A 19,627-nucleotide genomic window follows, 5' to 3' on the forward strand; every position below is an offset into this window, starting at 1 on the left:
ACATGAGGTTTCTACATAGGAAAAATTATTTTTCAGTGATGCTTGCAAAAATCCACATTGCACTTTAGGGTATGTCTCCCCCAGAAGTTCTGAAGATCCCTATGGATGTATAAAAAAACTCTGTGCCCTGCCCTGCACCAGCCTCTAGCACCTTGTCTAGTTCTAACAGTACAACCACCACCTCAAGGACCCAAGATGAGCATGTTATAGGAAGAACGATGGAGCCTCAGGCTCACAATCTGAGAGTGTTGCCCACAAGCTTGAGTAAAACTCTGATAATTCAGTAAGATGCCACTTTGTTGATTCTGCAAAACTGAAAGAATTTCAAATTTGTCTTGGAGCACAGTGAGACCTAGTGAAAATATTTCAAAACAAAGATATCTTCTCTGTCTGTTCCTCAACTCACTCAACAGGCTTTGTCTTTGCAGTATGTAGCAGTGCTACCTTCACTGACACTGTAAAAAGGAAGGTAATAGAAACAAAAACTTTCACACCTCGTTCAAACTTCAACCTCTTGTACAACTGAAACTGGTCAACAGGCACCAAACAGGCAATCTGAAATGAGAAACAAACACACCGAAAAAGCATTAGAAAGACAGACTTAAAAAAATTAATAAGCATGATGTTCTACACACTTGCTTTCCTGAGCTGGCTCTCAAATCCACCTTTTTTTCCCTGCTTGCTTTCAGCATCACATTCCTCCGTATTCTGACTTCCTTCACCAAAACTTAAAGCAGTTCTTGACCTCCCCTATTTCAGCAACACAGCCTAGTAGATGAGCCCACATCTTTCTTATCATACATAGGAAAACCTTCTCTGTGGATTCAGTATTTACTTCAGGCTTTTCAGTTTCGTATTGGTTTAATGTAACGAAGGGTGACATGTTGCCAGCCTTGGAGACTGTAGCATGTTGTTCACGCACAAGAATACACCCCAAATGAATGGTTCTTCATTCATGTCTCCCAGTCTTAGGAGTCACTTAGCTCTCAGGAACCTAAAAGACAGTCTGGTTTCCATTTTTCATTCACTTTATGGGGCGTGGGCTGAGGCAGCTAATGCCATTGCTGTTGGAATTTGACTTAGACACACATCAGCCTATTGGGAACCGGGCTGAAGATAACATATTTAGCTGGCATAGACAATCAGGCTTTGCTGATACATTTTACACATTACCATAATTAAACTAGCAGCCTAAAAGGCTAAATGGTCTAATCTCCAATTAACAGTCTACGTAAGAAAACCAAGTGCCCTATTTAAAACTGATAAGCAAACCTGCACACAGGGTAAGGAGGGATTCAAAAGAAACTTCACAGACACTTCAGGAGCTACATGTTTGTTGGATTTAGAATGTGGGAGCATTCTCTTTGTCTGATCCATTTGTAATATTGCACCAGCACTGAAGATATCTTTCTCTTTTACTGAAAATAAACCCAGACTGATACTAATACAAGACCTGATCATTTGAAGCACTGTGAGGCAGTGTGGAACTGACAGCTTTGAAGTGAAGGGCTCTCATTCAGTGGGATACTCTCATCCAGTATCCCACCACAGTCTTTCAGATTACTGTAAAAGGCAAAATTTGCCTTCAGTGAAGTGGACGCTGGCCCTTGCTCCCCTTCTGGATTGCGTGATACAGTATTCATGAAAAGAAATATAATGACAAAAATCCAATATATATTCCATATCATACTGTGAACATATTTCCTTTCATAGGTGAAAAAAAAGAAAATAATAAATACATTTTTATTATTAAATATGAAGTTGCTTTATTAAGATCTCAAATCAATTGAACTTGATTGCACAACATTGCATTCTGTAGCAGATGCTTGGATCATTTATTTAACCTAAGCCAGTATTATACAAAAATGAATACAAATTATGTCAGGATTTAAGTGTTCAAAGATGTTTAAAAGATGCTTATAGTTGGAGAAATCAAAGGATTTAATATCAAAATAGGAAACACAAACAAATCTTTACAGAGTATATTCTTAGTCTAGTAAATCTGCCCACAGTCAAAGTAATGTCCTCACTCAGTTTCTGAATTCAGCATGTAAACTGTTTTTAATATGAAACAGTATTACATTAATATGATTGTAAACACAGAGAGTTTCCGGGGAAACTCTTCACCTGTTCATCAGAAGTCAGCTAAAACACTCTTGGAAAATAAATAATGACTAAATGAAAGGGTAAAAGGAGTGAAGTTTGGCAGTTTCAGCAAAGACATATTATTTCAGTATTGTCCACTCCTCCCCAGGGCAGCTTCAAATCTAAATAGTTTGAAAAACAATAAGTCATGTGCGTGTAATAATAAGTCTAGTTGGGTGAGCATTGGCAACTACTTCAAATTTTCCTTTATTAGGACTAAACTAAAACAGCAAGTCTCAATGCTGTAAGAGCCACTCAAGTGAATTGTTTAGTTGTCTGGGGTCTTTCTGTGCTTGCTTTGGCTTTTAACAAACAATTTTTTCAAGAGCAGATCTACCAAGCCTAGAATTTCCCATGTATTAAAAATCAGCCTTTTTGATTACAGTGGGAGCAGACGTAGGAGTTTTATTGTAGATTTCAATAGGAAGCAGAGCCAGTGCTGAAGGCATTCTCCTGTGGAAAACTTGAGCTTACCATGCCAGCCTTTCCCACCGGTTTCACCTGGCCCCACTCCTCTTCCTACATACCCTCTTCATAGCTCAGCTTCCTCCTCTCTGCATGCAGCTCTGGTATTGAACATATGCAGCCTGTCACTAACTCTCCCCAGAATTGAAAGACCAGGTCCTGATAACTCCCACACTGAGATGTGCTGAGCAGAAACCTCTCACAGGTTTACTATCTTTAGGTATGAGGAAAAGAATGTGGAATTTGCTGCTGCATGAATTCAGTGCCACATAAAAGCTGTACACACAGATTCAATTGAAAAAAAAAAAGAAAGAGAGAAAGAAAGAAAGAAACATGAGTATCAGGTCCCCATAAAAAACCAAACCAAACCAAAACAGCAAATCCTTTCCTCAGTGAACTTTTAATCTCACTTACACTTAATCAAGAAGGACAGCCATGAGCATGATAAGGGGATTTGGTGTTTATCTCCTCCTACTTGGCATCAGTCTAAATGTTCATCTCCAGACAATTTCTCGAGCCCTACCTGGGTGTCCATTCCTCTCCTGCACAACCACAAATGTCTCTAGGCTGGTCAGGGGATGGAAATCTGGGGAGACAGCAAAACAGCAACCCAGCAGATGGCAAAGGGCCAAAAGAGAAAGACCACGAGCACACCAGAAAGCAGACATTTCTTGTTCTAGGTTATGAAATTAATGGAGGAAGAAATGCTACAGGACAAGTTTTGGGGATTTTTCTTTTTTTTTTATATTGGGGGTTTTAGTGAAAGATTAGAGGCAAGGACTCTCCTCTCCTGAAAATATCTTGATTTGAGACTAATCAGACTGTTAGGAGTTGAAATAAGTTTTCTGATTTTCTACACCCTGTAAGCAACATCTGCAGTTAAAATACTTTGTTATAGAGCACAAGAACACACAAGAGCTCTTGCTAAGAACAGCAGCGTTCACTGGAAGTAAAAATATCCATGGAAAAAAGCAAAATTTTGAAGGCTTACTACCACAAAGGGCTCCAGTTGGCCCCTTGCCAAGCATCCAAAAAGATCACCCAGCATGGTATGATAACCAGGGCTGCTGTTACTACACAAGACAAAAGAGCAAAGAAAGAAAAATGAAAGGGTTCAAAATAATTTTATTCAGTTGACACAGGGGTAAACTGTTACAGGCAGTGCAGCAACCAAGACCCAAGGAAGAACAACTTCCCTGTTTTTAAACACTGGCTACCGCAGTGGAAAGGGAAAATCACTATTCCACCTATTCTCAGGCTTTCAAGGGAGATGTAAGGAGGCAATCAAGAAAATTGAATAGATCTTACTTCCTTTCACATCCATATAAATCAAACCTTGATAATGTCAAGGAAGAGAAGTTGACCAGGACAAGTGCTTCTCCTTCTCACTAGAGCAGACAGGGAGCAAGGACAGATCCTGCACTGGCAGCAGCAACAGCAGTTTGAAAAGGGTGGCATTGTCCACCTCTACCAAAATCCCACTTACAGAGGCACTGTCTTGTTTTGCAAGCAGTGTAAAACAATTTCAACAGGGGCTGTGGTTTGCTTTTGAAAGGGGGGTGGGAGTTCAATCTCTTTATTGTTAGAAATTACACCCACAGCTTTCTTCATCAGCTACCATGCTCACTAGAGTGATAAAGAAATACTAAATTATCCATTTTCTCCATTAAGGAGCTCTTCTCTTATTTAGTGACAAATAAAAACAAAATTAAGGTTCTCATTTGCTCCCCTTCATTTTATTAAAAATGAGTAAATAAGATCAAACATTTTTATTTTGACTCTGAAAAAGACAGGTCAGCCTGCAACATTTTCCCACATTCCTTCTCATTTTACCATTTCAATCTCCCCCAGAAAAATGTAAACCAATTTTCAAATTAAAAATAAAACTGGTATTTTAAACTGACTCCCAGTGGGATTTTTGTTCGGTTATGTATGGAATATAATGCAATTAAGAATTCTAAGATTTGGGTCACTGTACAAAGTGACCCCAGCATCACTTTACAAAGTGCTGACAACCCTCTGTCAGGTTAGCACTGGTGTAGATCCTGGATTTACACAGAGAGAGGGACAATAAGCAGAATCTGCACTGCATGCAAAGGGGTAATTCTCAACAAACTTAAGAGGTAAAAGGAGAGCCCAAATCAGTACCTCCTTTACTGACTGCTGCGCAATTTTGATCCAAATCAGAAAGAGCAAAGCATAATCCCCTAGACATTTTCCAAGTGAGTATTGCATTAGAAACCCCTGTATGCAGTGGAGACTTATCCTGGTTCATAGCTTAAACTGGTGATTGGACTCACATCGAGCAAAACCATTTCAAACTGTGATAAATTACCCCTTATTTAGATTAGGGGTATTAACTGGTCCAATTAAATCAATGGAGCAAGTTCCCAAGAGAGACAGAAATATTTCGGACAGAAGAAGTCTGCACAATTTAAGAGAACTGCATTAAAATAAAATGTTCCTTCTACCTTCTGCTTCCAGGAAGGAATCCAAATCATCTTTGTTTATTGTACCATTAGAGCTTGAAAGGACAGACATTTTATTTAACAAGACTGTTTTTAAACTTTCTTTTTTTCTGTGTAACCAGCTATTTGAAACAGAGCCTGTAGCCAAAACCACTGTCTTACCATGACTACCCCTCATTTATTTCTGCTTTAAGACAGCTATACTACAAGCAGCTGCTATCTAGATGTAACAGGTCAAGATATGACCTAGGATTGCACTTGATTTCAAGCACTCTAGCAGAACAATTCCTTCTGTTTGAATGCACTATTTGTCAAAACAAAAGAACGGCTGGGGAATATACCAGTTTCAACTAGATTGTGTTAAAGGAAAAAAAAACAAACCAGAAGAGTTTCAGAAAACATATTTTCAAAATACTGAAAAGTACCATTTTCTACTTCAAATGACTTTTCACTTTCAGCACTTCAAGAATAAAAACCTGGAATTTTTTTTTCTTGGGTCCAGAGGGACGCAAAGACTGAAAGTAAAGCCTTAATTCCCAACATCTCCAATACTCAATGAATAAGCAGTTTACTCCCCAAACACTGAAGAAATATTCAACTGTATTAGAGAGACACATTCCTACTGTTTACACTTGCTCAGTTCTTCATGTGATATACAAAAAGAAATTCTATTCTTTGTTTAAAATGTTAACCAGAATTTTGCCCCGCTCTATTCCCCAAAAGCAACAGAAGAACATGAACCAGAATCAAGGCAAGACCTGTGAAAAGGCTCTAACAATTTAGTACCAAACTAGATTTAAACTCTTAAAAGTTTTACTGAGAAGCTAAACCAGACTTAATTCTGGTTTGCCTTAATGAAGACAAACAGGTCACTGGAAAGCCCTGAAGAAATGTTACACACCTTGAAAAAGGATCTTTAGAGAGGGAAGAAGAGGAACTTTCATAGCTATACTGTGTTATAAGTGCTTATAAGCTTTGTTATTATTGGTCAGTTTCCTTCTTGAAGAAAGCTCTATCCAAAATGTGCGAAAGTCAATGAAAAGGCTTTCCTTCACTTCAAATTATGCCTAAATTGACCTTTATCTCTCTTGTGCAGGCTAGGGCAAAAGGCACTTTAAAAAGCAAACAAAATAACTGAGCTAGCTAACATAATTAAGAGCATTTGGCCCGAAGTATAGGAACTAATTTCACACCATGTCCATAACAAAGACAGTGTGAGCTGCTATTTTTTCTTCAAACTGTAACAGTACCTCATAAACAGCAGTCATAGCACAGTCTGAAATGAACATAACATGAAAAATACACCTTTCCAAAACACTGATGCTATCACAGAGTCGAAAAAAGGACCTTCTCTTTTTTTTCCCCAGTACAGGTAACTTGTCATTCCTCACAGCGCTGTCCTGCTGAGGAACCTTGTCCTACCAGAAGCCGGAGAACAAACATCCAGACCCTCCAGACGTGAGAAGCCTCATACTTTCACACCACAAGTCCAAGAATGTGTAATGAGTAAACTGTAATTCTAACTGGTACTTCCATGCCAAACAATAGTCATATTTAAGCACATTTTCTACCATGTGATAAGGTTATAGTTTTTTAAATAATAGTTTTAAAAGGCCACATATTCACAAGGAACAGTCTCTACAGAGAAAAAGAGGAATAGAGAGTGCTCATACATAATCTATATTGACATACTTGCAGATTGTTAATAGAGTCAACCTATTCTTTCTGGTTTTCATACTTTTTTCTGGGTGGTTTTCTTCTTCAAATAAATAGGTATTTGTTAAAATACATAAGCAATAATTTTAACCAGGTTGGGGACTTTTTTGTTATTTAGGCAGAAGGCTTCTGTTTCAAGCACATCACCAAAAGGGAGAGTCAGAACATTCATTCATCCACGGAACACTAATGCACATTTCGATTGTTTAGTCATTTTGCTTTCAGCCCCAAAAACACCCAAGGATTAAGCTAGTGGTCCATTTATATGTGCCCTGGATTATTCTCCTGTTTTACTAAGGGAAAATGTATCTCTCTTAATTCCTACAGCATCATAACCCTGGATTAATGGAGCAGAATTCCTTCTAGCATTTGTTAATTTTCTTATAAAAATGCATTTTCAATAGAGGCTAGATGCCTCCAATCTGGTGTGATGGATGGGAGGGACATTGCTACACCCTCTCTGTGTCTGTGTAGAAAGAGGAGGAAAAGGAAACAGCTGGCTACTTTCCACAGTAGCTGGATTCAGCCAAAAAAAAGCTCCATCTGCATGCCTGCATGCCTGCATGCCATAACAAACATAGCTGCAACTCCCATGCTAAGCACAGTGTTCGAAATGGATGCTAGAGAGGAAATTCTGAATTTTTCTGGAGTAAAAGATATTTTTGGTATCGGAAATCACACTATCACTAATTATATACCTCTGCCATAGTTATGTCATTTGTTTACACAGGGCTCAAGGGAACCCAGAAGACAAACTGGTTTTCTTCAGTTCAATGATGGAGATCTAATTCTCTTTGATTTTATTCCTGCAACCAAAGGCTGAGAAAACACACAAAACCAGCCAAAATCCCTTAGCCACCTTTTTTTCTTGTTTTTTTCTTCCCAGCTTGTATTCTCAGCCCCAGCAGGGACATTTCTGCCTAACAAAGCAAGCAAGAATAGCTACAGGGCAGTGTCAGATTTGCCCATAGATTATCCATGTCGTTCTAGATTAATAGACCAGCTGGCATGTATGAGGGTTCTGGCCACACTGCCAACAGCTCTTCCCTATGTCGTGGGTTTGGTGCTGAGCCCAATTCAGAAACTTCACACCAGCCCTGAGTTTGTCAGGAGGCTGCTGGAAAACTGCTGGGAGGTCATCGGACAGCCATCTACAAGCCCATTGTGACAAGCATTGCAAGAAGGTCTGAGGAGCACATTTTCCCACCAGTTTCTCTGCCTTAACTTGCAAAGTGAACATTCCAGTTACTCTGGGAAATTGTGAACATGCCAGGTGTGCAAACAGCTCTGCCTAAATCTCATTTAGCTCCTGAGCTCTCAACCTCTCCCATATCTGCCTTCAGAACAAAGACACCTTTCGTATCTCTTAAGACGTACTTCCACCTAGTGCTATGCAGATACTTTTCTTTCCATACAACTACAGATCCTTGCGTGTTTATATTGGACTACAAATTGGTTGTTGAAGCCCAATATCAACATACACAAAGAAATTCTGGCCTTGTGTACCATCACTTTGATGGTACCATCTTGTTCTTGAGTTAAGAAAGAGGCAAGAATTCCAGTGTTTGCAGTCAAATCAAATATAATTTAACTGACAGTGCTAATGGAGGCTCAGTGATTCTGGGATACAGGATATTCTGGTTAAGTCACCTGCATGGGTAATACAGAGGTTGTCCAGATGCCAAGTAAACCTTTCCCCAAGGTAAAGAGGGAGAGAAAAAAGAGCAAAACCCTTGAAAAACATCTGTTTGTTTCTAACTCCCCTTGTCAGTCAGGCTTCTTGCCAAAAACTCATTAATGGTAATTAAAGGGATGAAAAAGTGTATGATCATATTCATTATGCAGATAATTTGGGGGATTTATGTTAAAAAAAAAAAGAGAGAGAGAAAGAAAAAAGTGTAGATACCTCTGCTTCTTGTAGAGTCCCATGGTTCAAGCATACCATGTCTGGACATGTGATAGGGGAACCACAACCTTCTTGAATTGCCAGCTGCATGTACTGTTTTAGACACTAGAAACAAGTAAAGAAAAGAAAAAAAGTTATAGCACACATGTTGGTAACAAACAGATGCCAGAGATGCCGCACAGTTACCACCTCCACTGCCTTAATTGGCTGTCCTGAAGCTCCAGTACACAGAAAACATCAATTATTATAAGCTTGAATGTTACAAGTCATTACATTGGAAAGAATGCAACGAAGAACAATTAATGACTTCATCTGCCGAGCATTGCGTTTACCTAAGTCAGCAAGTCAGACCTTTCAGCTTTAACAACCCCTACGCTCTGCTAAACTGGGATTGGAGGATTTGGGAGGGGGAGTTTCTTTCATCCTAATTAAACAGGCTTCGTTCTTTTGTTTTTCCTCACATGTTCTTAATTGAGACTCTTACCCAACAGGCTTCATTGAAGGAGACCTCATTTACAAGAAAGAGACTACTGTTCGAAGTTGCATAAAAGGGGAAGGGGGTTTATAACCTGGTTGGGAGGTTATAATCTGCCCTTGAAGACATGATGCCATCAGTTCTTCCCCCTCAGGAGCCTCCCACATAGATTAAGTGATTTCCATGGTTTACCATGATTTATCATCAGCCTCTACTCTTTCCAAAGTCCATTTACAGCATGGAGGCCACCTTATGAATGTTTCCAAATTGTTTCATTACAAAAATGACAGGCCTCCCCACTCCAAGGAAAAAAAGCCTTCTGTTCTCCCCATACTTTATTTGGCATGCCAGTTTCAAATGTATTCAGCTTCTCTATACGACACATATTATGGAGTCTTCAGTAAAATCATGGCATAAAACTGATGCAATGGAGCAAAGAACAGTGTTTGAATAGTACCTCCAAATTGCACAGGTAAGTAAGCTTACTTCTAAATCAAATAAAACAACAAAGTCTCCTCAAAATAATGACGAAGCACACAGTCAATTGCAAATCACCATTAACAAAATAACAAAACATGTATTTCTGACAGGGTTTTCTTGCCTAGCCTGTTGTAAATGAGAACAAACATATTTTACAAAAAAACAGGACTCCTGTAGATTTGTTCCCTACAGATTTATATTTTATGACCATATGACAAATCTCTCCTCCTCCTTCCCAGTACTGCTGACTTCTTCCCTTATTGCCCCACTAGTTTTCAAGAAATATGTCAAGGTGAAATATGTCTTTGAGATCTCTGTCTCTCTGCCAATTTTTGGAACAGGCACGGAGTTCAAAAGCTACCAGGTGGGTTATGGGGAAATCACAGCCTTTCAGAGCATCAGCATCCCTGGACTCTTCAAAACCATTATTTCATTATTTACAGGCATTTAACATTCAAGTCTGCATTAGTTTGAACTATTCTGAGAAGGCCTTGCATATTGTGCTCTGATTAAAGAAATTTCCTCATTTGTTTTTTTACTGGAAAACTGATTCCCTCTTGTCAGGATAATTAGGACTTTTACAAATGGAAATGAGATTTCCTTATTATTCTGTCTGTTTCTCTACTGAAACATCCATATCCACATGTTTTGGTTAATTCTGATGAACTATACAGAGATATTACTTGAAGCAAGTAGAATCAGCTTAACTTAGTGGCATTTTAAATTAACTTACTTTTCATTTGTAAATATTTTAAGTAGAAGAATGTAGGGGTATAACCTAACCAGGAAGCTTTAAATATCTAGATCATTAAGCACTAATGGATTCAGATCCAGCATGCATCCCTACAAGAAAGCCGCAGAGAAGGTTCTAAGGAATTGATGGTGCAAGTAGTATGTGGGAGACAAGGCAGATACTCCCAGGTGAAGCAAAAAAGAAATCATGTAACTGAAAGCAGTATTAGCTCCCTAGGGATTATCAGCACAAATTTAACTAGAGGCTATTCTTCTGTTATTCAAACAGCATTCTCAGTGCCCTGTCCCATCTTCTCACCCACTTCTCCCAAAGGCACCTAGGCACAGTGCTTATAAAAAGTCAGTTTAACCACCAGATCAAATCACACCAACAGCACACGCAGCTCCATCACAGAGCAGTGAGCAACAAGCGGGAGGAGGTACATAACCATTATGGTGCCTGGGACCTGGTGACACCAGAGCTGCCCTGTCCACATCTGCTGGGCAATGGCAGCAGGTGACACAGGGAAAGCCAAAAAAAGTGTGCCAGAGCCAAAGGTGGCTCCCAGTGCCATTACTGCTGCAGATGGAGACTCCCCCAGCAACCTCGCAATCGTTAAGCACCTAGGGTTCTCCACATGCTTCAGCCCATATCACAGGAGAAACAAGGTAGCAAGTTCTCACTCTTTGCATAACTTTCCTCCCTGGTTTGTACGTGTCCTCAGCCTCCACCATGAACAATGTAAACAGAAAATTCTTCCCTCTGAGTCCTTTTCCTAAGGCCTGCACACACTGTGTTGAGTGCACTTTTTAGATACATGGGCAGAGTCTCATTACATCTCACTCTGTCTCTTCACATCTCACTCTGTCTCCTCATGGGAGACCTGATTACTTTCTGGATCAAGTCTCAGGGTAGCATTTGGTGAAAGGCGAATGTTTCCCTCCCACCAAAGCATTTAGTTTACCTTAATTCCTCAGCAAGCATGAGAGAGCAACCTTTTACTTTGGTTAAGATCCTGGCTTCTGTCTCCTCTGTAGTGCTGCCTGATATTTAGTAATTTGTTTTGACAGCACAGTACAGTGAATTTGTATTCTGGGGGCAGCTCAGGTCAGCTGGTTACAGAGGGAGGACAAAGCCTGAGAAGTTACTGCAGGCCTAGCAGCAGCCCAGAGGCTTGTTCTTAATTTAGATTTCCAGGACAGAAGCTCAGAGCACTGACAATTACCCTTCTGTGCAAGGATGCGCATGAAGCTCTTAAGGAGCTTCGATTCACGGTATGGATTTTGCAATCAGTTTCAATACACAGTATCTAAGTCATTTGCGGTACCAAGCAAGGAGAACAGAGGTTTCTGAGGATTGCTAATGCATCTGTGTTCTTATTCTTTTCTAACCCACTGCTTGGTTGTAGGTGAGGATAGCTGGGCAACCAAAGCCGTCTGTGATACTTTAAGAGGGTGCTGTGCTTTCAGAGGGTGGCTTGGATAGATTTCGTAATTGTGCTGTGCATTGCTATGGCATTTCAAATAATTCCCAGAAAACCTCCCTGCTAAATCATTTCATTTCATTACATGAAATCTTCTGTGTTGATTTTCTGTGCTTGGAGAAGGTGTAGTGGGTGCAATTCAAGAAGTTGATGGAAGGACTTAAAGGTGCTGGGAAACTCAAAGAAAGCATTTAATATTTACCATTGAAGGATTAAGCTTTTTACCAAAGCATGTACATGAATGAAGATGGGAATTCCTTGTTCTCTCTTAGCACTAAAGAAGGAACAGTGGAAAATCACTAAAACTTTAAAATATGCCTTCACTTTAACAGTAAAACTGTTTTTAGAGGGGTTTTACTATTATTTACAGCTCAGCTACTAATTTAGCTGCTTACTTGAGAAGTGTCAACTAAGAGTATATGAAAAGACACAAGCTGAAAATGTGATGAAAAGAAGTTTCAATGTCTATATAATGAATCATGATTGACCTTCTCAGCAGTATGTTCTCCCACACTATGGAGAATACACATTTTTTTGTGGATTTTGTCTACAAAAATCAGCAGTATGTCAGGAAAACTGCACATACTACATATGCTACATAATTGCTCTTTAAAGTGAAGGAAAGATCAAGATATTCTGCCTTCTGTGATCCTAAGTGTTCCCTGAAAGGATCTTAATCTTAACATCAAAGAAATCATGAGATCTCAACACCCTGGGCTACAGTCTCCCACCAATTTCCCACAGTGTGGTGACTTTCGAGAACGGAGAGCAGCCAGTGGCTGGAGAGGCCTCACCACAGGACCTGTGGCTTACAGTGACAGTAATACCATACTCTTACTTTCCATGGCCACAGCAAGGCATCAGCACTGACCCTCTTACTAGTAAGCAAGGTTTCCACAAATGTGTCACCTAACCAAGGCAGAATGGTTTAGGCCACCAACTAAAAATCCACTGAAGTCTTGCTGAACAGATTAGAACCCTGCTGACTACGGATTAAATTGTAGATTTTACTCCATTATGTTTACTCCTCAAATAAATGGTAGACATCAACACAAGTAATTTTAACTTCCATATCTGCAAGTGTACTCTAATCAGTTACATTCAGTTTAATCAGATTTTCCCCACTGAGCAACTGTATCATATACATATCTGTGTTCTCAGATACACAACAAAATCCTGATGCTTTCAAGCAATGGGGATCAATTCAAATGTGATAATGTAATTCCACCAGTAAAACTCAGTACACATAACACAACATTTTAGTGCTGATATGGCTTTGCCAAGAATGTTTTGCTGCTGCTGGAATACTGTCAACTTCGGTCAAAAGAGCACTCCAAGTAGTTTTTTCTCTGCCTGAGATTCATAATGCATAATGACACCTTTTTTCAATAATTTGCTGTTTAAGCGTTTTGGGGCAAGATTTTTTTTCCCACTTATTCTGGTTTTGTCTTTCAGGCTATCACCTTCTGCTATTCAAAAAAACAAGATCAATATCCACTTACCTACTTCACAAAATGCTGCTCCTCAGTATATAATAAGTTAAGACCTGTAAAGTACCTGGATCAAATTATCATGCAACATATATGCATTTCTTTTTTATCTTGCAGGACTTCTAAGAAAGGTTATGATTTAGGCAAATACTTACACATTGCTCTCCTGGACCTAAGGCTTTGTAGAAAGAGTATGTATGTTGTAACATGATGGAGGCATCTTTAAAAAACTGGAAAGCCTAATCCAGGAATGCACAAACTAATAATATAAAAAAAATCCTTCTTCAGTAGTAAATCTTTCCTCTAATCTTTAAAAGTTTTTCTATAGTCAACTGTGAGCTCCAGGAATAGAAAACTCTGTTCAGGCTCTTCATAGATTCTTCATTTCAGCACTTCTCCTGCATGCTGCTGTAACTTCAACGTCTTTTTTTTCCCTAAGTATACTGTGCAGGGGAGATTTTTAATGTATTGGCCAAGAAAAAAACATCTGTTTGGCAATGTATTTAATCTGCAAAAGAATCATAACAGTTCTGCATTTTAACATAAGAATGGGTTCAAAGTATAATTTCAGCATTATGTTGCTAGGTAATGATGTGACAAAGGCACTATATCCCTCTCACTGTGAATCTTAAGTTTCTATTCAAATCTACTTTCAGATAATTTATGTATCGAAGACAAAAGATGGCTCTCAATCATTCCTATATACTGCTTTTTCAAGTACCTGGACTTGTTCCATTACCTTGCTCCTCTCCATTCTCCTTCCAGCTCTTCAGGTCCCAAAATGCAGCCTCATTAGTTTAGATGCAAAAGCATAAAAGGAGACTTCATATGTGATATGACAAAACTGAACAGGAAGCATTATTAAGAAACACAAAGGGATGGCTAGGAAGAAGAAAGAAATTAAATGCACTGGCTTATTTTCCTGTCAAATGCCAGAGATATTGCTGCTAGCCACTGTGTAGCAGCTGGTACAGGGTAAACAAGGATATTTGTCATTAATTCAGTTATGGAAAGGGAAAAAATAGATCTACAGTATTTCTCAGCCAGTACTAGGGCATGGTCTACATGAAATGTGAAAATGAACAAAATTATTGAAGGCATCTTGCCAAAACAAGAAGGTCCTTCCTACTAACATATAACTTGAACACAATTTCCATTTCACAAAAGTTTAGAAAAACTCAGGTTTCCATCTCAAAATCCCACAGGACTGATTTAAAATGTTGATTCTCTCTGAGATCTGTCCTCAAAACTGCATTGGTTTATATTTGGTTTTGCTTAGCCTTAGCCTTTTTAAAAATTCAATAATTGAGGGGCAGAAAAAAATACTCTAAATGGAGAGAAGACTTGACTTTTGAGTTGACATTCCTTAGTGTCTTATGTTTCAGAACAGATCAACATATGGGCATCTAGTTATAATTTTAGTTCTGGGCCAGGTTTATGTATTTTTTATTCAATAAGATATAACTTTCACTTCTTTCTCATCGTTTAGAAATGTTACCTGTTCTTCAGTGCATACACAAGATAATGTAGCAGTCATGAGGTTTTAAATGGAATATGTAGTATTACTGATTTTGGTGAGACAGTTCATGTCAGAACTCTAAATCTAATCACATGATCTACCCAGCATCTAATCAATCGTGTGCTCAAATAAATATACCTCCCTAAAAAGTACTCCCTAAAAAGTGTTTATGACAGATGTACATAATGTTTAATAATATGTTCATCATTGTCATGACATCTGCAATTCTGCATGTTGGTCTAAAACATTTGGCCCATTCTAAAATGGACCAGTCACTTTTAATGTGTGGTAATCAAACTCTGAGAATCTCTTCAGTATCTCTCAACAGGTCTTAAAACTAGATGAATCAAGTCTATTGGCAATTAGCTTGGAGGCATTTGTACTTCACTTGGAAAAAAATGTGAGGCTTTTCCAATTAAAGAAAATTTTTAGATACTACACCACAGAAATAACCATTTCTTAATTTGCTACAGATAAACTTACAATAGGTACAGTTTAAAGTGAGAAACAGAAGTTCAATGAAATATGCATATTGTCCAATCTATATTTTACCTGCTAAGGACCAGATGCAGTGATAAATAAGTTGCTTTCAAATGGTTAGAAGATCAGGCCACATAAGAGTCTTATTAAAAAAAGACACTTGAAAGAAAGTTAAAACGTGCCATTGTAGATTCAGAGGACATACAGTCAGCTCATGGCTTAGTATAAAGGAAGGAATAACATCACTAACAAGCATTTTATTTTGTCATGACCAAGTGAAAACACCAAGCAAATGTGACAGTGGACCAGAATACAATGGCCTCCTCTTGTTCCACAAGCCTATTTTTATGGGGTCTTTCAACTGTATTTGAGAAATATATTGTCATCTGCCTTATCTCAAAATATCTACCACCAATGGTAATAGATTCTGCTCAGAAACACAATCTAAAATGAATTTACAAATGGCCCAACACATCCTGGCAGTCCTTCATTAAATCAGGATAGGTTCCTGGTAATCATTGCCATGAAGTGGTACCACCAAACAGAAAAGGACCAGAGAACAGGACCAGAGAAACTCACCCTTCACAAAATGGAACTAGCTGCAAATATCATTTCTTTTCCCAAAACCTGTATCAGGCCAAACCTGGCCTTACCAACAGCTACAAAACTGACATGATCATGAGGCTTATGGCACAGTCTGGCTCAGTTATTGCAGCACTTTCAGGCTCTGACAACTTACATCACATCTGTTTCTTCATTGGTTGAATGAAGAGAAAACCAACTTTACCAATGCAGTGCTGCCATTAACGTGTTAGGTTCTTCTTCCTCACCTGTCTTCTCCTGGCCACCATCCAGAGGCTGCCACCTCTATTGGCTTCAAAAACATGTACCCCCTCTTCCTGAATAGCAGTATCCCTCAAAAGGCCCTAGCTTACATTTGTTCTCTTTTGGTACCCCTACTAACTCTGTCTTTGCTGTTACTCTGCACAGAAATGCATGCAGGAAGTTCTTAAACCATCTAGATTACTATAAAAGTGCTATGTGTTCAGTGCTAGTATTAGCAGGTGCAGGAATTTTCTTTTTTATAACTTTAAAACAAAATTATTCTGGGACATTTCACGTGTTGAACTGGGAAAAAAAGAATCCCAAATGTCAACACTTGGAAGTGGAAAACAACCTGAGGTGAGCTTTATATAAAGTAAGTGGGGCACTGCAGCACAAGGTCTATTTAGGAAGAGGAGAAGGTAGTGTTCTGCTGCAGCCGTGAGCACATGCAGATGTGCTCCCAGGATGGGGGAAAGAGAAGGAAAAAAAGGGGGGAACGACATCTTAAAAATTAGAACAAAGAAACAGAAGCAATACTAAAACCCAGTGTTAGCAAATCCAAATATTCCCTTACCTAAAAGTTTCATAAGTAGCCTTTAAGTTGACTATTCATGTATATTTGCTCCACTTAGCAGGCATCCCACACTCTTTGTCGTCTGCCTCCATCTTGTCTTTGATCTACTTAGCCTCTCTCCTCTGCTTTCAGGCTTTTCTGCCCATGCTTTTTCCTGATGACCCTTCACATTGGTTTTTCCAGCTTTCCAGTGCTCCCCTGCACAAGCAATCTGAAGCTTCAAAACACTAAGGGCAAAACGTCAATTTCAGCCACCCAAAGGAGGCAGGGCAAGTCATAGCTGCTCTTAAAAAGATTAAGCAGAGGAGCCTAAGAGTGTCCTGCTGATGAAGTGCCAACAGAGATACTCCTATCTCTGTGAGGGTTTCTCCTTCCCCTCTAGCAAAAGTAGCTGGCAGCAGCCTCTCTCAGAAGGGCCTGACTTGCCAGGCAGGAAGCTGCCCAGGGCACCAGAACATCCACAGCAGCAAAAAGAACCTTTTCAGTCCATGTCTAGCCCTAGCCTTGCTGTAACACAGAGCTACAAGCAGAAATTTTTTTTCTCCAAATGTCTTCGGAACATCTTCTACTTACAGAAGCATAAGACAGTACAGAAGTTACCTGGGCTTCCACACTGATTTCTGCTTTTAAGGTTACATTAAGTTTAATCTCATTTTGACTTTATTGTGTGCACCAAAATAGCAAACAGGTGGATCATCATGGTATTTGTTTCGCATGTTTGTAACCCAGTTGCCTCACACATTTCTCAGAAGCACAAGACTGAACAAAGAATCTCCTTGGGAAAAAAGGGTGAATCATTTTAGTTCTGCATTAACCTGTACTGACAACAGAATAACATACTTGAAAGCATCTTCTGTGTTCAATTTGTTACACGTTGTCTTCAGCATCTCGAACCCTGTGCCAGTAAATAACCCACAAGTTAGATGGATGTAAGCTGCTACTTGACATAAATAGCAGCAACGCCATTTGTTGCTCACCTGGCTCTCATCAGGGCTCTGAAATGCTTAGAAGTAGTTGAAAAAATAGGAAAGATAAAACCAAAAAGAATAGATGTGTGGGGAAAAAGCTGACATCAGTTTTTTTACTGACCCCCTAAGATCACCTTTTTCATAACAGTACTGCACTGGTTCTATTTTGTCATCACCACCAGGGTAATCTTATCGCACCTGCTAAAATCTCACTGCCGTGACTTCCTGAAGGCCACAGATTCACAAAGAGCCTTTCACAGGGCCCTTGGTATTTCCAATATTATTGAAGTCCTGCACTCCTCACCAGTGCTTCCAAAGGGTTAATTATGCTGTGCTAGACACCAGGGCACTTCCAGCAAGAGGAAGCGAGATGCATGTGATCCCACCGCTCATTGTCTCTCCCTGACATTTTCCCAGTTTCAGCCAAGTTTTGAAAAGGCAGGAATCTCCAAGATGTATACTTTCCAGCCAGTTTAATGAGCACCAAAGCCTGGGCAACACCCAAAGGCAAAGCAGGGAGGATGGACTATCCATTTTTGGCACTACCCTACCACAGCGCTCCTGATTCTTATCTGAGTGAGGTAGGAGCACTGCTAGAACTCTCTGGGAAAGGAAGAAAAGCAAACACATAGGAAATCTGATTAGAAATAAGTATAATATTCAAAATATTATTTTGTAAGTGGATCAATCAGGATGTAATTATTATTAGTTTCCTTTGGATATAAGTGCACCAAAAGACGGTAACATTGTGATGGTGTAGTCACACACAATGTATAATTATTTTACGTACATATGTAAGCCCTGTGACCACCACAGGGGCAAAAACCTGTGTAGTTGCATAACCAAGGAAGAAAAAATCCCAACACAGGGTAAACACAAGGGACTGCTGATAAGAAGGACATCCCCCAAATACACAAGGATGAGTGGCAAGACAAGAAACAAGATAAGCAGCATGAGGAACAGATGAGACCCCTCCATTTTTTGGAATGGGGCAAGTAGCATAAAACCATGCAGCTTAAGCAATACATATATTGCTGAAGATCGGTATGTATGAGAGTGCACCACAGCATGGCACTCTGCAAAGATTTTATAGGTATAGGAAATGAACTGAATAATGTAAAGTGCAGTCCTCTAAAACTTTTGCAGATAAAATATACCTCACATCCTTACCCAATCCTCTGCAGAGACCAGCCTTTCATTCAAAACTAATATAAATCCAAACACAATGAAATCAAGTCATCTGGTACACTATAGCCATTTCCAGATTCTTGGAATGTGTGAATGTGTGCTTTATCTCACATTCCAGTGGAGTCTTACGCCAAGTGCAAAAAATGCTGAGAAATACAAAGTTGAGGCCTCTTCAGACCTGGTTGGGCTATCACTGTCAGATGGCAAGTGTGTTCTGCAAATCATCTGCTTTCTCTGCTCTAAACAGAGAGAGTAAAAATGTTTATAGTTATTTGAAAAACTCCTGTCTTAATAGCAACATTCCACCAAAATGCAAATATACACCTTCTTAAACACAGTTTGCTTACTTTGGCTAGAACACAGCTTTTACATGGTATAATGTTTATTGCAAAAGTTTCTAAGCTGAAAACATAGTTGTACAAAATTCTAACTCATTTGATTGCCTTGGTTTTACAGGCTACAAATGAAAAGGAAATATAATCTCACCCCCCGCAGATGCCTAAATAGTAAAAATTTCCAGTTCTTTCCAAAGCCACAAATGCTGTAGTGAAAAATAATCATAGTTGCAGAATCATTGTTATTATTAGGAAAAAAAAAAGTAACAGAATGAAAATTTGACAAAACTAATTGTTTCATCTCAGTGGAGCAGAACCCATTATGTCCACATCAAGCCTTTTTGTACTTCAAGTTTAATACTACTCTTGGATCTATA

General features: G+C 39.1%; 1 protein-coding gene across 6 annotated transcripts in view; it reads right to left on the minus strand.

Moving 5' to 3' along the window:
• The window catches only part of RNF144B (ring finger protein 144B), a 92,037-nt gene that overhangs the window by 7,058 nt on the left and 65,352 nt on the right, over positions 1–19,627 (minus strand). For 5 of the 6 annotated variants that reach the window (XM_027676055.1, XM_027676052.1, XM_027676050.1 and 2 more), the window contains 2 exons: positions 8,701–8,805; positions 495–555 (listed from right to left, as the gene is read on the minus strand). In XM_027676055.1, the coding sequence (XP_027531856.1) occupies positions 495–555; positions 8,701–8,790 (151 nt within the window). In that variant the 5' untranslated portion in view covers positions 8,791–8,805. Of the gene's footprint in view, positions 1–494; positions 556–8,700; positions 8,806–14,082; positions 14,206–19,627 lie in introns of all 6 variants that reach the window. The other variant, XM_027676054.1, reaches the window with a different exon arrangement.

This window comes from Neopelma chrysocephalum, unplaced genomic scaffold, assembly GCF_003984885.1.
Source record: "Neopelma chrysocephalum unplaced genomic scaffold, ASM398488v2 Primary Assembly neopelma1_26, whole genome shotgun sequence".
Lineage (NCBI taxonomy): Eukaryota > Metazoa > Chordata > Aves > Passeriformes > Pipridae > Neopelma > Neopelma chrysocephalum.